This window comes from Crassostrea angulata, chromosome 10 (assembly GCF_025612915.1).
Source record: "Crassostrea angulata isolate pt1a10 chromosome 10, ASM2561291v2, whole genome shotgun sequence".
NCBI lineage: Eukaryota > Metazoa > Mollusca > Bivalvia > Ostreida > Ostreidae > Magallana > Magallana angulata.
Genome location: NC_069120.1, coordinates 853,430 through 874,983, shown reverse-complemented (window position 1 = coordinate 874,983; position 21,554 = coordinate 853,430). Strand labels below are relative to the sequence as shown.

Sequence of the window (21,554 nt, the reverse complement as noted above, 5' to 3'; positions counted from 1 at the left end):
TAAGTGTGTTTTTGTGATACAAAGACTCATCATCACCTTTGCTTTTGGGAGTGGCTTCAGAGTAGAAGTGTAAGAGATGTTTTTACCATTTGCAACCAAACCCTTTATGTTTTAATTTTAAAAGTATGAATTGTATTTTAGAAATGAAATGTGGTGATAGTAAAAAATGTTCCAAAGTCCAAAGAAAAAATGCAAAACAGGAGCAGAGCAAACATGGACCTCTACAAAAATTAGAGGTAGGATCAGGTGCCATGAAGGAATGAGCATTTTCTGCTGAACGGTCCTGACATTGTATGACGTTTGGAGTTTAGTGTTTGATTGTGTAAATAATGCAACAAATCTTGACTCCTTACTGATTTTATGCAAATGTCAAACGCTGCAAAAACAATTTGCCTTGGAAAATTTGAATGCCTCGTAAACATCATACTAAGGTTTTTTTGGTCTAGAGTCAAAAGACCTACATATTATGTCATTTGTGTAGTTTTAATTCTTTGTTTAAAATGGGTTGTTTAAGATTTCATTGATATTTATATGTTTATTTTAATTCTTATTTTGTAGTTTTAACTTGTTAAAAGTTTATCAATAACATGTACACTCATATGAAAAGTTACTGTAATGAAATTTTTGTTTTGAGTTGGTCAGACGAATCAGAAGTTTCATGTACTATTTGATTTTAGCCTATATTTAAGCTTTGGCTTTCTGATATATCATTAGGCAATGTCAATGTCATAGTTGGAGTCAAGGATTTCAAATGTCCATATCTTCAATAAGATTGAAAGTAAGGTCATAATCCTCATCCAAGTTAATAAGTCTACACTACATGAACATGTATTATATTCGGTGTGTTTCAATTTTTTGCATTGAATCAAACTTAATATTTCATTTTTTATATTTTATTTTAACGAAAAAAATACACTTAATGTGAATATTTAACATTGAGTTTTGACTTTCTTTTGCAACCATGAATGTCTATTTGTCTGATGATTCAAATTTGAAATGCCCATTTCAAGTACATGTACACTCCAAGTACATTTGTAAATGCAGTGCCAGAAGCCAACCTACCAAGTTTCATCTGAATCAGATCAGGTATATCTGTGTGTACATGTCAGGAATCAATAAACAAGGTGTATTACTGATAAAAAAACATGATTTATATGGTTAATATATTCTTTTTGAGAATGTATTACACCTTTTAAGAATACATCAATGCCATGGAAATAATTCAAATGTACACCATGGTCTAGCAATTGTAAAATGTTCCTATTGTTGATCTGTTTGCAACGTAGAAGAAAGTGATAAGTTTTACATGTAGAAATTTTACCTTTGTTGATATATTTTGTATTTTCAACGTACAGAAAAGATATGATTGGTCACAATTTATGCATACAGTAAACTTGAAAATAAAAAAAAGACGTTTTAACAATGGTTACATTTGAAATGTCTTTTTTGTGATAAAACAACAACTTAGATTTTGTTTTTATTTTTTAATAAATTCATTATCGGCACATTGCTTTTTCAACGAAGTCACATAGTTGTTTTTCTCAGCATGGAAACACAAAATCTGCGTTACTTGAAAAATTGATACGTATCAAATTACATACACTGTTGGGGCACAAAATGATGAAAATAATATAAAAATAGTACGAGAGAAAAATGACTCACTTTTATCAAAATATCATATAGCTGCATAGTTCAATGGGTAAGTTTATTTCTATCCTGAAAATCTCCTGTAAAGAAGAAATTAATTCTTGTAGAATTCTAAAACAAACGTCATATCATGAAGTAAATTCAGAACGCTTGTTCAGAGTGGACTATACCTTTGTTAACTTGACCGCTTTGCTTCCTCTGTAGCACCACCAAATGTTGACCACCTCCTCATCTGATGGGTGTGTACAAGTTCACCAGCTAAGCTCAGGGGAGCCCATTCCTGTTTCATCCTTGAAAGTTCATAATAATGAGGCCTGGATCACAGTTTCAGTTACTGAGACACCAATGTTGTCTGCACAGGTTGGCATATTTACACAAATATCTAGAAATTTTAACAGTCCAAAATCATCCGAACTTCAATAATTTTAAAGGAAGTTTTTATCTGTCTTAAATTGTTCTTGTCAAGATATCAACCTTCTTGATTTGCATGGAGTTGAATTTTTTTCTGTTTTGAATCTAAGATATTGTACATTAACCGATTATTCTGCTGTGTGTGTTTTGTTCAATACCATTACATAAGAAACCTTAATATATAAATTTGTAGGTTTGATGTTAACTAATGGGCTAGAATATGAAAAAGTCTTCTTCACCAATACTCTTCAGTAAAAGGTAGGTCTCTTAATAACCTAGCTATGAAGGAACATACTACACTACATGCAGATATCAGCAAAATAATTTAATGATTTACATATACTAGTTTTAATAAATACATGTATGACACAGTAAGTTTTGTAATTTTGCAAGATTTGGTAAAAATAAAAATCCATTTAAGGAAAATTTGTATTTAATTTTGAAACAAACAGAAAAATTATGTCTTTTATAATGTTACTGATTTTAATGTCAATATTTTGCTAATATGAAGACATGAGATGGGCATGTGCAGTATTTAGTATTGTCCAGTCAGAGACCATCCACTTTATACAGGAAGGAAAGAATTATCCTTTATACATTATAAATATATACATAAATAAAATGTTTTTTATGTCCTAAATATGTGTATCACAAATTATCATTTAAATGTCTACAAATAGTTTTCTCTCTCCTTTTTAGCAACAATTCAAACATAAGACTGCATGCATTGTTGATGAGACATGTTAATATATAGAGGTTTGTTTGTGTTGTAGCTATGATGAGCACCTCCTTGTGTGGAACAGCAGACAGATGAAGCATCCACTGGCAGACACACATTTAGGCGGGACATCTGTAGGGTCAATTGGCACCCTGGTCACACACAGCCACGATGTACAATGGTTACCATGTGGTGGACACAAAATATATCTCAGGTAATAATACACCTGTAATTAGTGTCATGAGGGCCACAATGTACAATGGTTACCATGTGGTGGACACTGAACATATCTCAGGTAATAACACACCTGTAATTAGTGATATGACGACCACAATGTACAATGGTTACCATGTGGTGGACACTGAACATATTTCAGAAAATAATACTTTTGTAATTAGTGTCATGGTGGCCACTATGTACAAGAGCTATGATGTGGTGTACACTATACATAATGTGGCCACTATGTACAATAGCTATGATGGTGGGGAAAGTATACATATTTTAGGTCATAATGAACCTGTAACTAGTGTTCTGCTGGCCACAGTGTACAATAGTTACCATATGGTTGAACAATTTATTTTTTCTCATTGGTTGTAGTTTACAACATAGAAAATATTATAAACATATACACAATTTGTAAACACTTTATGAGTGAGAAGAGGAGAAATTATTCTGTACAAAATATATATGAAGTATAAATGTACATTTTTTATGGAGATAAATATATAGGAATTAATATCCTTCAGTTTAACAATACTTATAAGCTCACATTGTTTGAGAAAAAAAGTTCGTTTAATTGACAATATTTGGTCTATAAAGATAAACATTTTGATATATATATTTTTTCGTTCGTTTTTCAACACGGTGCAACACAAAATAAAGTGGTGGACACTAAGCACACCTCAGGTAATAACACACCTGTAATTAGTGATATGACGGCCACAATGTACAATGTTTACCATGTGGCGGACACTGAACATATCTCAGGTAATAACACACCTGGAATAAGTGATCTCATAGCCACGATGTACAATGGTTACCATGTGGTGGATGATTCTGGTTCATAACATACCTGTAGTTTATATCCAAACTGTCACCTTGTACGTAGGTTACCATGTGGTGGTCAATAAACATACCACATGTAATAACACACCTGTTATTAGTTGTAATTGAAGGTACTTTTCTGAGAAAGTGAATATACAATATAGAAAATCAAAAGATATAAAAACTGAAAATGTCCACATTTTTACCATAAGTTGTTTTTTTCGGAGGAAATTCAAAACAATTTTGATGTTTACATTGAATCAAAGGGCAGACTGAGTATCTACTGTTTGTCAGTATATATTCAGAATATTCATTTGGTCACACATATATCGGGAATTTTTTTATTTACATTGCTTGACCCATATCTCACCAATATTCTAGATACACGTTTTTGACAGTCATAAAGGTCATGGTTTAATATCAATTAGGGCAAATATCTCCAGGGTTGCTAATAAAGCCTTGTCAATTGGTTGTAGAAAGGGAACTTATTTAAGATTTACAAACATATCTTGTTTATTTTTTCATCAACTTTAACCTCTTTTTTTCTACAGATGGAAAGATGGATGTAGTACAACACTATGACAGAAATGTTTCCCTTGGTTACGGTGCTGATTGGTGTCATAGCAACGTCTACAACAGCCTCGTAGCAACGTGATCATTTTATAAATATTCCTTGCAATTATGGAATTTTACAATGAAAACTAGGATGTTGGATAAATAAAAGTAATTTTGGAAAAAAGTTTATTCTTTTCTTTTGGTTGTTATTTTTTTTCAATTTTGCAATGTTAAAAAGATCACAGTTCCAATTTTGTTTGTTCCAAAGAAATTTTTCGTGAGGATAACTCCGTGGGTCCAATACATATTATATAACTTTATGTAAAGTTATGGAAATTTTTAATGATATTGATATAGTATGTTTTAGGGTTTTCTTTTTAAAAGATTTGGCTGAATTCACAATTGTATTACGTGTGTAATGTTGCATTAAAGGCATCTTTGTATTGCTAATAAAATATTAGGAACGCCCACTTAAATAATCTGACCAAAGAAACATTTAAATGTTATATTTACATTCCCCAGTGTCTTGTCTGTAATAGCAATAAAAATTAAATTTGTAATGTATAGTTCAATAATTTCATCAATGACGCAAATGACGTACTGTTGGGGCGCAAGCTGGGGTTTACATGCTGGTATATGAGATAAAAATAACGTAAAAATGTCACTGATACATGTATATATAGGATATCTCATGATTTGCGATTGTATATGATTTTTATCCAACGAGTTGTGTGTTTTGTATCCCCGAGCCAAGCATGAGAGATCACATGTTTTACTAAGTAATTTATTAATCCCAATTTTTTCGGTAAAAAGTCTAATTGTGAGCCGCACAACACATTATCTACAAGACGTAACAACTTTACGCATGGAAAAAAGTTTAACAAACAAACATTTCATTTTCGAACATTTTTTATGAATTCATGAAAAATAATTGAAACGACATTAAATGCTTCACATTTATAACTCAACACTTTTCAACTGAATGTTATTATTTAGTTTTTTATTAAACGTCAATCAACCCAATCAACCGTCTAAACCTACGCAATGTTTAATTATGACGTCACGTCGCGTAAGAACACGCAGTGTAATATCAAAAATTAATCTCATGAGTGAAATCCACCGTATATTGAGAAAAAACATTTGAGAAAATATTTAATCGTACAATTGCTTGAAGTAAAAAGGAATCATTTCTGAGTACTAATATCGAGAGGCATTACGACCAAAATGATAACCTCATAATACTCAAAAAATGATTTCTGTTCCTTGGATATACATAAACTAACCATTACAAGTATGAAATAAGACCACATTTAACAACGTTAACTGGTTCTCCTTATCTAAGTCATCTTTGAAGTAAGCTTCAGACACATTTCCTGGGACTCGTAAAACTATCGTTTTCCGTCCTCAGATTATGGTTGTAGGGGTAACCAGGGATGATGCTACATTTCCAGACTGTATTTATACCTTGACAAATTTTGGCCAGGAGAGCTACCGAACGCTGAGTACAGGAAGGGCACACCCAGGGGTATCCATTGTCAGCTTTGGCCAAGGTCTCTAGAACAGTAGGCAGTTATTTTACCCTAATATTTTTCACATTTTACAACAAGATACGAGATGAAATTTTGCCGTTCATCCTACATCATCATGTTGAGCAATTTTGGTAGACTGATTGATTTATCTAGGCATAGGATGTGTAATGGGAGTGCATTAAATTACAGAAGTGATGAAAGTCAATTAAATAATCGTGTATCCTTGACTTTTAGTACCGTCTTTGTCAAACAAACTACAGAAAAATGCACGTGTTTGAGAAGGGTTGCTTTATGAACGGGTCATGTTCAATGTCCTCACTCTCCTACTATTGTCCCCTTCGTATCTAAATTCATTGACTTGTGGATGAAGATCTTGTAAACAATACTCATCGGATATTGATATCTATAGTGACGTGAAGTCTTTAACAGTTTACACATGAAGAAACTCTCTACTATTTAACCGTCTGTAATAGTAGACAGTGAAATGAGTTTTCTTCGAGCCTAGATTGTTGTCGATCCCTTTTCTTTGGTTAGTTCTGCCCCTACATGCAATATAAATTTTGTCAACATGCAAGATAATTATGTTGACATAATTTGATTTATCTTGCATGGAGGGGTCAGCAATATGCCACCATATTTTTCATATGGGACACACAGTATGCTTTATCCAGGACACAGGCCAATGTCACGCTAAGAATATCCGTAAAATGTTCTTCGAATATATCATTTTGAATAACTTGGGACGATTTTTTCTTCAAATCATTAATGATAAGAGGGTTATTGTTCATTTAAAAAATTAAAAATGTTACAATGTATAACAGACTCTAATCATAATCTTAAGACAGCTTGTGTTTTATTGTAATTAAATACGACGTGTTCCTGGCTGTCTGAAATATATCTTATTTTTAGATTTGTGTTCCACAGGAGGAGAGAAAATTGTGTTCATCAACTACAATACGTTAATTTATCCATGACAAACAAATGTATCTGAATGGACCTTTAACAACAAACAACAAAACCTTTTTATTTCATTTATAATACACAGAAAAATTGTTTTCAAAAACCAGATCGACAAGAAAGTGTTTTTTGGGGTTAAAAATAGATTTATTTAGGATATAGAGGAGGAAATAATCAGAGGATCCAGCAACGAAAAAGGTTTAAGATGGCCAACTTTATAGTTGCTTTTGATGATTCCTGTAAAAGTCGATGTATTTGCACCTTTTCAGAAATTATTTTGATATTTTTTATATATTTTTTGATTTTTGAAAATTGGAACACAATAAACAAAATACACATACATAAAAAATTTTCGTTCTGAATTTTTTTATTTTTCCGTGGCGTCATTTGATGGGGGGGGGGGGGGTGAAGGGGTGTTGTCGTCGTGATTTTTTTGATGTAATGATAAAATGAAGCTTTCTAGATGAATTGACATAAAATAAAAAGTAGAAAATGTAAACTTAGAAATTTTGAAAACAAAAATATTCTCTCATTGTCATGCTTGTGGTTAATTTTTCGAATTTTCTAATGAATGAATTCATTGTACCAATCTACGTTTGCAATACACTCAAAATAAATTGCAAATTTCGTGCATTAATTTTTGATATCTTGAGATGACTGAATTTAATTACCAGATGGTGGAATTTATGTTGTAGACATAATCAAACAGAATGAATAAATCGATCATTTAAACCTCACCCCCGAATTAGAATCGTGAGGATAGGAGGAGACGGAGTTTTTTGTTTTTGTTCTTTTTTTGCTTTTTTGTCTTGTCAAGATTTCGGATAAGGCTAACCCCCCCCCCCCCCCCTCACTTTCAATTTGCTTTCGACGTCTATGTATTGTAGCATTTTTTGATTTGAAGTGCAAAAAATTTCTACTTCCTATAAACGTATATCCCAATCGTAAATGTGCCCATATTTTAAGAGGACCCCTAAATAAAAACAGAAGGTAGATTTTCCAGGATATTTGCAGGTACACTAGGGTTGGTGTATATTGCACAATGTTAAATTTTGCAGTTTTGGTGTTGTAGTTCTTACGCAAAAAAAAATTAAAGTCGGCGTGCTTAATTACGTTGATTTTTTTTAGACGTTTCATTTTTATTTATTTTACATGATAAAGGTTTATTTGATAAAAAGATATGTTTCAGTTCCTCATAAAAATTAATCACCAATATAATTATATAATGTTCGTTTTAAATAACCACCAGGAATCAGAAAAACATTTATAAAATAAACATTTATAAAATAAACATTTATAAAATAAACAACTGTGTGGAAGACCTTGAACAAGTGCCATCACATTTTGCAAGAACTTATGTGTATCAAAATACTGAGATTTTTATCTATTATTATTTGAATTACGAGCATTTTAATCTTTATCATTGAAATCTTTTAATGAATGCCATTAATATGCTGTGTCTCTTGTAGCAATTTAGCGTCACAGAAAAACGATCGGGATCGAGATACAACTTTTGTATAAGTAAAACAGACGATATTATTGATGTGAAGATTTATTGCCTTGAAACCCATTTCTGTGGTAAATAGGCTATCAATGCCAAATATATTCTTATTGAATACAGTACACAAACTAAATGCAGTTTCACTGTAGAGTATTGATGTCTAGTCATGTCTAAGTTTTGTAACAATTTATTTTTTCTCAAAGAATTCAGTGGTTTTAAAATAAATTTCTTTAAAATATAACACGTTAATATATCACATTTTTTTTTCAGAAAACATGCAGGAGTGAAATGAAAAACTAATAATATTGGTAAGATACAAAACAATTAAATAATGCAAAAATTTAAACAAAAAATATTTATATGCTCCGAATATTTCAATGGGCTATTTGTTTATAATGTGTGACAGGGATGTGAAAACTAATCACCATGTTTATTATGACTAAAAAATTCAATGACAATTATAACATTTTAACATAACTGAATAAATTTTGTAAGTCTGAAACTCTTTATTCTTCTAAAGGATGTCATTTCTACAAGAAATCTACAGATACATTAAATACAGGGACAATTTAACATAACTGAATAAATTTTGTTACTCTAAAACTCTTTCTTCCTCTAAAGGATATCATTTCTACATGAATCTACAGATACGTTAAACAGATCCTGTTAAATACAGAGACAAGTGCCAACCTACCAAGTTTCAAACAAAACAGATCAGGTAAACCTTTGTGTAGGTATCAGGAACATGGACAACTGTGTGTATTCATTTATATAGATTTATAACTGTTTAAACAAATTTGATCAATAATATTCTCAAGAATGTACCTCACCATTTAAGCATTCATCAATGCCATGGCAATGCTTCAATTGTTATTGATTTACACGTTTATTTAATTTTAATCTGTAGAAATTGTAAAATAAATGAATTTTACAGTATAATAAGGAGATAAACTATATACAAATATAACACAAACAGGCTAGTTATCTTATATGTACAAAACTGTATTAAACCCTAACAATGTATTAAAACAAGAGTGAATATTGTAGGGGTGAGAACTTTGGATATGCTGCATCTGGATGGTTTCCTGTAAGGGGCAGAGAGATGTTATAATTCTAACCAACGTGACCATGTGGAGGTTCGTACTTGTACAAAATCAGAATAATTATCATTGTAAAAAGCATTATAAGTAACCTCCCTTATTAGGTCACCTGAGTGACTTGGGTGACCTACATGTATTGCGATGCGTTTTCGTTCATCGTCGTGCAGTCGTCCTTCGTGCATTAGTACTCATTAATTTTAAAACATTTTCAGGGTTTTTTAGCCTGCTAGCTAGGATTACCTATCCTGACTATATTTAATGTGTTAATGTGTCATATAGTTTGGGTAAAAACTGTAAAAATAAATTCAATTTTGAAAAATTCCCTATGTTGTCGAACATTAAGCAGTGTACATGGTTATGATATGCATGGATGCCAACAAGAAAATTGTAAATTTTTGGCCGCTGGGTCCGGGGTTGTGTTAAGTTTGGTTTTTAGCGTCCATATACTAAATATGGATTCTTTGAGGAATTTCCTCTCTACTACTGAAGTATTAGCAGTCAAATTATGTACGTAATACAGATGGAGAAGGAAGTCTGTACCAAAATTGTGAAAATTTATACCCTCTCAATCAGTGGTTCTGGTGTTATGGTGGGACTCTTTTTGTAATATAGTAAACATATGGCAAATCATTGAAATTTTATATCATACTACCTAGCATCTTGCAGAAAACTAAGTTCTTGGTTTTGATGATGACTTTACTGAGTCAATGTCGCTGGTGTTGTGTGGGATAAAACTATTTTTTTTTGTGGGGGGGGGGGGGGGGACTGGTCATCTAAGTGCAGTATGAGGATCAACCAGAAGTGTAAAATGCATGACCCTTCGATTAAAGATTCGTGTGGGGGGAGGGGGGGGGACAACAACAAAAACTGAGTAGGTGGTTTAGATGAGATAAAGATATTTGACCTAAATATTAAAATTTTTAACCTTTGGTTGAGTGGTTCTGTTTCTTTCTTTTTTAAATACATATATATATTTAAATAATGTATGATTTACATGCTGGAAATAAAGGAACATGAACCTGCCTCATGGCAAAATAAGTCAACTTACTCATGTTGGTCATAATTCTCCCTTCTCCAGCCATTGAATAAAATCAAAGATTTTGAAAATTTTAGAATACCAAATTCATTATCTTCTTAATCATTTGTAATCCCATAAATCATGTAATCTTGTTTCTAAACAAAATACTATTTTGTTTTAATAACTAAAAGAAAGCTGCGATTCTGTGAATCCTCTAGTGGATTTTATCTCATACTCAGGTGTACTTTAGGGCCCTTGGGCCTCTTGTTTGTTGTGGTATATATATAATGTCTTCCTAATTCTTACTTCTGAAGTGCCATAGAGGCATTATATGCTTTTTAATTAATATATTTCATATGCAGGTACAGCTGTGACAGTCTAAGTGTCTACAACATTATACATGTAATTGGAAGGACTATTTGCAGATGAAATACAAGTAAGTAATCAGGTAATTAAATTCATCAAGACTCAATCAAAGAAACGGCAGTAACAGGTGATTCAATAATTTATTAAAACAAAGTTTGCATAGTAAGAGTTATAAATATGCATTGAGTTATTATTTTAAAAATAAAAAAAATCAGCATAATTCATAATCACAATTAATTTGTATGTAATATCTTTAACAGTCTGTTTACTATATACTGTAGTATATTCATTTTCCTACATGCATCGGTATACAATGAAGTATAAAGTATCATGATTATAGAGATTGTTCACCTGTAATATAAACAGCCATGTTGTTTACATGTACATTTTCTGTTATTTATACACACACTTTGTTTACATATAATATATACACATGGTTTGTTTGTAAATAATACATATACTGTGTTTATATATAGTTCATATCAATGAAACATACCCACAGCTTACATATTTGTTGGTAATACACACAGTATGTTTACATGTAATACTGGATTTTCTTCACTTTACCTGTGTTTAGTTCACCCACAAAGAGGTTGTCTCTGGTGTCCACACATAGACCCCACGGACACTGTAAATGACAGTTGTCAATGTAGCGGAGGAACTGTCCGTCCTGATCCAGGATGTGGATACGGTCGTTGTTATAGGTACAGTCTGCTGTCAGGATCCGACCCTGGCTGTCTGTTGTGATGCGGTATGGATCAAATGATCCCTTGGTAGTAGAGGGAGGACCAGTGTAGGTAAACCGGAGTTTCCCGGCCCGATTGACCACCACTACTGCATGGGCTCCCCAGTCTGACACACAGATATCTAGGTTCCTGTTCTCACTGATGTATTTATCGTATCCACCAGATGAATAGAGAGGTTGTCCTTTGTCGTCGTACTGAATACTTTGTTTCTCTGTGGAGCCAGAGTAACACACAACTTTTGTTTGTTTATCATCACTGTCCATGACAACCAGGAGGTCACCAGAGGAGGTACTACAGACACCGCGAGGTCTCCACCCCTGTAGTCTGATCACTGTCTGTATCTGTGTATTCTTCACTATGTTCACAGTTCTATCACCTCCATCAGTATAAACTAGATCCCCACTCCTTGTCACTGCTATGTCCCATGGTTGGTTCCCTGACTTGGTTTGGACTGACTTCACTAGTTCTCCCTGCAGGTTGTACAGTCTCATCTTGTTGTCCCGACCACGCGTCCATAGTTCTTCATCCCTCAGACAGGACACACTGTATAATCCATTAGAGACTCCATACTCGGTGTTTATCTGTGTGATGATCCGGGGTACATCAATGAGCGGTCTGTCCGGGGGAGAGGACTCAACATCGGGGGAATCCATGGTGTAGACTTGTTCTTCTGTTTTGATAGATGACGCTGACAGAGAACCAAACTGTTGATAAAGCTGTTCTTTGTTGATCTTCTGAGGGGTAAAACTTGGTAAGGACACTGTGAGTTTGGGAGGCAATCTTCTGAATTCAGCAATCCTGGATTTGTAGGCAGAGACAAGGCTGACATCATTGGAGTCCACTAACTTCTTCAGATCAGTAATGGTGTGTGTGATTTCATCAATGGTGCGTGTGATTTCATCTTCCTGTTTGTTGAGGACGGCCAGGTGTTTGGTGTCCATTTCATTGAGATCAGATTTCAGTTTGTGGATCCTGGTGTCTATTTCTCTGTGCAAGGCTTCTCCATGTTTGTCCATTGCTGTTGTCAATTTCTGGCTGTTTTTATTTAGAGCAGCTTTCTGAACTGGGATATTAGAGGCAATCTGTTGATATTTAGGATAAATGGATTTCTCTAACTCTTGCATTTCTCTCTGTAAAAGTTCTTTTTTGCTTTCAATATGTTTAACAATGTCAACTGGTTTATGTCCTAAATGTTCTCCAGAAATACAGAGTGTGCAAATAGGAATGTCACATTGTTCACAGTGGAGTTCACATTGTTTTGTGGAATGTTTAGGACACTTTGGGTAATTTGGAGTAGATCCCCTCTTTTTAAATGGCACCACTTTGTGTTCTTTGGAATCATCCAAGAGATGTTCCCCCACACATGCTTTACACAGATGTATGTGACAAATGTCACAATACAAAGGGGGGCCCGGGGTCTCACAGAGACGACACCGTAACACATCCTGGGCCCAAGTCCTAGGGTACATGGTCAGGCACACGATGTAAATTACTGGAGTACTAGATCCTGAAATCAAATATCTATGATTATTTATCTCTTAAAACCCCCAATGCTTTAGTGCCTATAAGAAATTAAATGTTTGTTATTATGACTACATACCTATTCTGTTATAAAGTAAACCGCCTGAGTGTGTATATCATTCATATTTATCTTTAGTATACATGTATATATACTGTACTTTGACCTTTTCCTGTCCTTGCATGTTTTTTACAGTGTAATTGTTAAAATTGATATCATAATTATAATATAAATATCAAAACACTTTCTTGGTCTGATGAATAAAAAGATATTTTCACTATTTTTTATCCATTCAAAGTAGAATATATCTGTTATTCCGATAGGTACAAACTGATTTACCTTAAACGTCTATCATGGCAGCTCCAGGTATTTACTCTTCCTGGTCTGGTTACCTGCCTAAAGTCACGTGATAGATTTAAATGTCAGGGACAGACTAAATAGATGACCTATTTCTTTTATTCCCCCCTCTGTCTGTCCTGTGTTGGGGATCATGTGGAAACTGTTATTGAAACATTGTAGAAGTCTCTGAGTATGTCAGCCACATGATTATTTGTGATATATTAAAAGAATTTTCTGCCAACAAGTGAAAATTGAATTTAGAACGTTAACATGTGTAGAAGGCTGAAAGATAATTAAAACCATATACAATTTATTTATATCAAAAGTAAAGTCCATATACCTGATTGATGTCATAGTTGAGGTATGAAATGATTTAGTTCCACAAAATTGGTGTTTTGGCATGAAAAATTGGGTACTTCCCGTATTTAATTGGTTGGGGGGGGGGCATGAAGGGTGTGTTTGCTTCAATACCATTATTTATTGTGAAGTGTAACAAAATAAAAAATAATGATGCGTGGGCTTGAGTACATGAGGCTGAAACAACCTTGCACTCTATTTTCGGGGAAGCCAAAAGTACATTCATAAAAAATTAAAAAGAATATCATAGGGGACAAGTGGTCTTTATGTTGGAGTCAAGTTCGTCTTGACCGGTGGGTGTTGTCCTGAATTGGGGGCAGGTTGTCTCTTAATTGGTGTCTCTGTGGCGACATGTTTTGGGGAGAGTTGTTCTGACCTTCATATCAACCACCAAAGACAGGACTTTACTAGATATAGTTCTCTCTCTCTCTCTCTCTCTCTCTCTCTCTCTCTCTCTCTCTCTCTCTCTCTCTCTCTCTCTCTCTCTCTGTTATCCATTATTAGGGTCTCGATATACAGGTACCTTATAGTCATGAGTCTATTATTCCTTCTATCCATCATTCCATCCATCTGGATGTCCGATATCACGTACTAGTACAGAGCATATATATAGTTTCTTTTCTCTTGGCCCAATCTGGGTCATACTTCACCCACAGAGTGTTTTGGGGTAAAGGATGTGCAGTGACTTTGAACAAAGTATGATGGTCACAGGCCATAGTCAACCTCTGTGTAAAGTCCCTGTCTTGAGACTTGGCCATATATAGTTTCTCCTTTCCCCCAAGTCTGACCTGAGTCCGTGCGCTGCTGTTGTTAAGTCAAATCATTCTCCATGGCATGAAGGCACGTTAAGCCGGTGCTTATCCACAGCTTGCGTGGTGCTAAGCAGATGTGAGTCATTGACTCGATCCCCTGAATGGGTCATCAGTCCATTGCAAGTAAACTCCTAGCGTAAACTGTTACTCAATTTCAGCTGGGTGGACTTAGAAAATGTAGAGCAAGTATTCCTTGACTATATGCACAACACATAACATCATGAGACCACAGAGGGATTTGAATCAGTGACCTTTTGTTTACTGGTCTAATGCCTCTGACCACTGAGCCACGTGCTCCACCCATGCATTGTAGAGGAAGTTTAAATCAATCACAGATTAATCAAAGCATAGTTCACTTCAAAGTTATAGAATAAACCCCAATTTAACAATGTAATCATTACTTTTATTAAATGTGTCATTTCATAGGCCAATCACTGCTTGATGATGCATTTGTAGGCTGTGGGTTTAAACATATTGTGTACAGTCATATGCAGACAAATTAGATTAATGATGATACGGCTTAATTTGTCAGTGGCTTTACATGTAGTAACTCAAATTTCTATAAATAAAGAAAAAAGTAAGGGAGGAAATACTGGATAGATGTTAATATCATGTACCGAGAATCTTGGATTTCCTCTGTTTCTCATTTTTTTATTCCGTCTACTCTCTCCTATGTTTTAAGATGCTTAAATTACAACATTTGAGAATTCATTATAGAAACTTTAATGCTTTGTCTTTTTTGGTTAATATGTATAGTTTGCAGACTGAACTTTTAAAATTATTTTGTTCAATTTCCTTCAGTCACATAAAAATGTGTTTGTTCTTAAAAAAGAAAATATAATATTTAATGCAGCTCAAAGGAATTAAATTAAAATCAGATTCATAAAAAATAATATAATAGGTCTATACTTTCTGGTAGGATAATTTGAATATTGGTATTACGGTGATCAATAAGAAAATAAAATGATAATTTAATGTTTTTCTCTTCCATTGCTAAAATTCAATTATGATGACTTATGATTATCTCCCTTGAGAAAATTCATTTTTCCCGCCATAACATCGTGAAATATTTTTTCCGGGTTAGCAGCGCCACCAACAGGAAGTTTTGATAAAGTGGAAGTAGAAAGCGAAGGTGCTGTACTTCACAAAACAGCATGATGCTATGGACTTATATTTAGTGTAGAAGATATTAACTATGGAAGAATGATGCATTAGTTTCCGCCATATCATTTCAGCACGGCATTGATTGCGTTGGTCGAATCGTAAGTAGAGCATTAAAATGTGTTGCCCCTTGTTACACAGCTGTTATAAGAGAAGAGACTAAATATTCGGTTGTTGCGGCCTGTTGGTTAGCAATTCTCAGTTGTTGGTTGTTTTTGCTATTTACTTAATGTCTGTGATGCGAATACACGCATATTAAATTGACTGGAGTACGATTATCTCGTAAAAATATCTCTCTCTCTCTCTCTCTCTCTCTCTCTCTCTCTCTCTCTCTCTCTCTCTCAACTAATGCTTTGGTAAGCAATGGAATGATATTGGACATTTTAAACTATACCTTTCACTTGTCTGCATTAAGAGAGAAATCAGAGAGTGTAATTACTTTCATTTTCATGTCATTGTCAGAATGGGATGACTTGAAGATTGTCATTACAAGCTAATGGACAAACTTGTTGAATTTGACCTTAAGGGCTGTAACTGATTGACCTATATAATAAATAGTTTCACTGATCATTTACATTGTTTGAGTTGCTTTAATTTATTCAAACATGCAAATATTCTTGTCCCCATTAAACAATTTAAAATTGAGGTCATGTTGATAAAACTTACCAATTGTTGACATATCTATGTCAGCTATACTGTATTGAATTTCATGGAAGAGAAAACTACACTGTACAAAATTATTTGTGTTATTGATTTACATTTGCACTGAGCAATGATTTCTTTTGCGGGGGGGGGGGGGGCTGTCTTTACAAAACTTGTTGTAGTCAAAAAATGCATCTGTTCCTAAGTTAACTTTCATGATTTTCTGGTGGGTACCGGTAGTTAGTCGCTGATACCAGTGTTGTATGATATGATGTACTGTGATGTAACAATATACAGAGGAAGTAGTATTCTACTTACTGATAAACAAGAGACAATGATACCAGTTCATTGAATGTCATTCTCCACCTTACAACACAGACGTTATTACACACATTAGGTCTAGGGAGAAGGAATAGGGAACATCTGGGAAGCAGTGATTCAGCAAACAGTTAATGTCCCAATGTTGTTAAAACAAAGGATATATACACAAGTTGTTTGTGTTTTTGTATTCCTTGTTGTGCAGAGATTTAGTAAAACATCGCTTCTCTCTTTCTTCAAAACTCCTGTCTAGATATTTTATTTATATTGGAAGAAAGAAAAATATAGATGTGTGTATTTTGATTTCTTATCAACCAGTCAGATCAAAACATCCTCAGCATTCAAGATTAAAAACTGCCATTCAGCGGAATTCTACAAGACATTTTGTAGATTCTCAGTGTGATTGGAACTCTGTAGTGATATGATAAAAACTGTGTGTTGACTCTGCTCCCAGGTATCTGGTGTTGATTACTTACTGGAGGGGGGTAGGAGTGAGATGTTTGAGGTACCAGGATGCCGTGTGTACGGTAGGGGGAGGGATTGACTGGCGTGAGTCATGTGATCAGCTTGTTTTTGGCAGCGGTAAGATAACGGGATGACAGCAGACTGGAGTCATCCTAGATATTGTCAGGTCATCGTATCAATCCAACTCCCAGCGGAAGTGAATTCACTATATATATATAAACTCCTCTCTATCTTAAACCACCATTTATCTGTTCATCTGTGAATCAGTTGAATCTGTCTTGTACCAAGAGAATTGAAATTACATACAAACATCATGTAAAAGATATAAAACCGTTAAATCAGCGGTTCATTTGTTTTATTTAAATGTTGGCCAATTAAGTCCATAATCTAAGGAAGAGGAAGAAAGAGTTAGAAACTTAGAATTAATTAATTCAGAGAAATAGCTTTATTATAACTTATTAGCGGACATCTGTGGAAGGTAATTTAAAGTATGTAGATAAACATGTATTTTGAAATGTTTTAGGAAAGAGACATTAAACATAAAATAAATATCAGTGATTTTAGAATTGAAATCCTTTGTAAAGTTGTCTCTCACACTCTGAAAGTCTCAATGAACATTAATCTAACGGAGCGACCGTGAGGTAGAAAGCATTACAACTGAAGTATGGCCAATGATTATTATGAGGAAGTTGTTTGTGAACACTCAAACATTCTTGAATCTAGTAAAGTATTTATCAACATACTATTTCCTTGTGCATTTCTAAATCAGAGAAAACATAAAAATAGATCTATTGCCTTTAACTTACCCAGGTTGATTCCATTTGATCTAGAGGTAATATGAGAGAAAGTCTGTAAACGTGGTAAAGTGTTGGTAAAAATGTAAAATGTGTAGTGAAATTTTCATTGTATTGATATCAAAGTAATAAAATTCTTCATTTAAAAGAATTGTGTTAATGTGTCAAAAGTTTTTAAACCAGATGTATTCAACAGTATTGAATAAAATTTAATTATGAGTTTGAAAGTGTTTTTTATTGGCAAATGTTGTTCTTGATATGCAGTGTTTTATTTACTCTAACAAGTACTGTTAATATTTCATTGTAATGCTTTCAAATTAACGAAAATTCATCATTAAAACAAACTGTTAATTATGTTTGGTTTGTGGGTTACAGGTCAGTAAGAGTCCACCATGTTACAGCAGATTCTCCAGACAATGACCGTCGACCCTGACCTCCTGTCAGAGCTGTCGGACGAACAGAAGGCCATACTGTTTGTCAAAATACGAGAGGTGGGTGATGTACCTTAATCTGTACCACAAACAGATATATACACATGCAGTTATATATGTAAATTATACAGAAGGCCATAATGTTTGTCAAGATTTGGAAGGTGGATGATGTACCTTAATATTGTGTATACCACATACAGTTATACATGTACATCATACAGAAGGCCATAATGTTTGTCAAGATTTAGGAGGTGGGTGATGTACCTTAATCTGTACCACAAACAGATATACACATACAGTTATACATGTATATAATATAGAAGGCCAAACTGTTTGTCGAGATACGGGAGGTGGGGAGATGTACTTTAATATTGTATATACCACATTTAGTCATACATGTACATCATACAGAAGACCATAATGTTTGTCAAGATTTGGGAGGTGGGTGATGTACCTTAATATTGTCTAAATCACATCCATGTAGAGTTATTCATGTATATCATACAGAAGGCCATACTGTTTGTGAAGATATTGGAGGTGTTTGATATTATATATTAAATAGTGCCTGTTTGGGAGGGTAACTGTTGAAATTGACACCCTGAGAAAACCATTGTCAAGCTCTGCTTCGCGTCAGTTGACAATGGTTTTCGAGGGGTGTCAATTTCAACTGTTATCTTCCCAAACAGGCACTATTTATTTTATCATATTGAATGTCTAAATTTTAAAGAAAATTTTACTGCTTTTATATACATGTAGAAATGAAGTGAATTCTATGGGGAACCGTACGAGCATAATGTATGTGCATGTAACAATTTGTTTTATTATACTTTTACTTTCATGTTAAATACTGAATTCTAATTGGTTTGGACGAATTAGACGCAGTTGATAATCCGTTCTATTACCCTCAGCGTTAGCAACACTCTTAAAAACGGGTAACAGTATATAAATAGTGCCTGTTTGGGAGGGTAACTGTTGAAATTGACACCCCGAGAAAACCATTGTCAACCGACGCAATCAGATTTCAGTATTTAACATAAAAGTATTATAAACCTTAATATTGTTTGTACCACATGCAGTTATACATGTATATCATACAGAAGGCCATAGTTTGTCTGTAAACAGCAGGTTGGTGATGTTCCTTAAACATTTTACGTTTAAGTGAAATTAATATACCATAAACGTATTACATTTTATGTTCAATTGAAATCAATATACCATAAATGTAAACATTTTATGTTCAATTGAAATCAATATACCATAAATGTATTACATTTTATGTTCGATTGAAATCAATATACTGTAAATGTATTACATTTGGCTCTGTATTTCATTAAATTAGACTAATTAGTGGTTTTAGCAGAGAGCAGCTTCTGCTAAATCAGGTACATTTCTAAATATAATGTATACAGATATTTGAATAAATGCATTCAGAAATGTACTTAGTTAAATCTTTGTTAGCATGTAGAAAAGTGAATTTCTGCAAAATATCAAGACTATAAATTTAAAAATGTTCAAGTGTAAAAGAATATATTTATGCCAGTTTTGCTTGAATTAATTTTATAGTTTATATGTAACTGTTAACTTTTTATAAATATTGATAAATGCTGATATAATTAATGGCTTATTATGTGAGTTGATTGAATCTGACAAATGTTTTCCTATCTTTTAACCCAGGAACAAGTCCGGAGGTACAACGAGTTTGAGAAGAAGAATCAAGATGACCGGATCCCAAGGAAACCCAAGAAAGGTATGCTGTAACACAATGGTTGTATGCTATTTGTTGTACTCTTATCCAGGACGTTATACTGTTGTTAATTACTGGATTACCGTTTTAATTGTTTCAGTACAAACCAATGCTCCAAGTTTGTCATCATACTATACTAAAGATTTCAATGTAGAAATTGTGAGATATGTTGATGATATACTAAGAGTATTTCTTTCCACCCTAACAGAGAGGGTGGTCTGTTTTAATGGCTTCCTGCCCTAATTACAGGTTAATGTAGCGGTTCCCCAGGGTCAAGGTATCGACTTTAACACCTTGGTCTGAGTGTCACAGTGTAACTCTCATTTAATTAAACTGATTTCACTAACGTCAGTACTTCCTGATTTTAGACCATCAATGATCTTACAGATAATTAATGCTTTAAGTGTGTATGTGCAAGTAATTAGTGGCTGATTGGAGAACTCATAGCAATCTATCTTATTGAACTCTCTAATGATACTCAGGAAAATACTGTATATATTTGTATTGATAAGAATTAATTATTAAGTAAAATGTAATAAAGGAAGAGAAGGTATTTGATAAAGCAAAATATATCATAATTTTGGTCAGGAGCTTACAATAACTTCAAGATAGCCAGTTTTGTAGGATTTGTAATGTTTTAAAGTTTCATAAAGGTCATCATTTATAAATTTTCAAGTATAGCTATAATTAATGAAGAAAAATTATGTTTCACAGGTTTTTTGCATTAAAATTGATGGTGAAGGGGTACCATTAAAACTGAATGAAAATTGAGCTACCACAATCTTTAATGCTTTCACAGATTTATATGATCAATGATGGCTTTTAGTTTTTAGACACAGCACCGCTTAAAGATTAATTCAATTGTTCGCGTTTTTTAAAAAAATACTTAATATGGTGTGGACTATGGAGCGATTGCAGATACAAACTTCCTTACAGTTAGATATTTGAAGGGAGACAACTTCAGGCCGTCTTTTTACCCGAAATTGATCTAAATAATCATGTCACTTAAAAGTCCATTTATATGTCAGAGCTCATGTTCAAGGAACATGTACAGATGGTAGCTATCTTCCAAGTTCTCTGTGTATTTGTGCGTCTTTTTTTGGATTTGTTTGAGGTGGCTATGATTCTGGATATGATTCATGTATGTTTTATTCTGATCACTTTTCCCATTTATTTCATCATAGCTTTGTTATTAATGCGTTTGATTTGTTGAGTAGGTAGAAAGAACATGGACTTCCTGTTGGGCAAGAACGGCAGGGAGTGGGTCTGGGTGATGGGAGAACACAAACAGGACAGGTCTATAGAGGAGATGATCGAGTTAGAGATCCAGGAGAGGGCACTCAAGGAGGCCGAGCGCGAAATCGAGGAGATCAGGTGAGA

The 21,554-nt window shown here is 33.7% G+C and overlaps 2 protein-coding genes and 1 long non-coding RNA gene across 4 annotated transcripts in view; 2 read left to right on the top strand and 1 right to left on the bottom strand.

The window, feature by feature from the left end:
• LOC128165685 (uncharacterized) lies at positions 1-4,550 on the top strand. Its single transcript, XR_008241082.1, has 5 exons — positions 1-1,086; positions 1,852-2,007; positions 2,252-2,316; positions 2,832-2,990; positions 4,372-4,550. It is a non-coding gene; the product is annotated as an uncharacterized LOC128165685 (long non-coding RNA).
• A 6,423-nt stretch (positions 4,551-10,973) lies between these two features.
• Positions 10,974-21,554, bottom strand: part of LOC128165670 (tripartite motif-containing protein 3-like) — a 29,964-nt gene continuing 19,383 nt past the window's right edge. The window contains exons 1-2 of one of the 2 annotated variants that reach the window (XM_052830437.1): positions 13,451-13,499; positions 10,974-13,099 (exon numbers count right to left, since the gene is read on the bottom strand). In XM_052830437.1, coding sequence (XP_052686397.1) covers positions 11,382-13,061 — 1,680 coding nt within the window. In that variant the 5' untranslated portion in view covers positions 13,062-13,099; positions 13,451-13,499 and the 3' untranslated portion in view covers positions 10,974-11,381. Of the gene's footprint in view, positions 13,100-13,450; positions 13,500-21,554 lie in introns of those variants that run through there. The other variant, XM_052830438.1, reaches the window with a different exon arrangement.
• On the top strand, positions 15,735-21,552 carry LOC128165683 (SH2 domain-containing protein 4A-like). The gene is made up of 4 exons (XM_052830459.1): positions 15,735-15,881; positions 18,375-18,490; positions 20,105-20,177; positions 21,392-21,552. Exons 2-4 carry the CDS (start codon positions 18,392-18,394, stop codon positions 21,550-21,552), a joined length of 333 nt encoding a protein of 110 aa, XP_052686419.1. The 5' UTR covers positions 15,735-15,881; positions 18,375-18,391.

Coding starts and splice junctions, on each gene's coding strand:
- LOC128165683 (XM_052830459.1), top strand. CDS start 18,392: ATGTTACAGCAGATTCTCCAGACAATGACCGTCGACCCTGACCTCCTG. Junction 18,491..20,104: donor TGTTTGTCAAAATACGAGAG/GTGGGTGATGTA, acceptor CTTTTAACCCAG/GAACAAGTCCGGAGGTACAA. Junction 20,178..21,391: donor CCCAAGGAAACCCAAGAAAG/GTATGCTGTAAC, acceptor TTTGTTGAGTAG/GTAGAAAGAACATGGACTTC.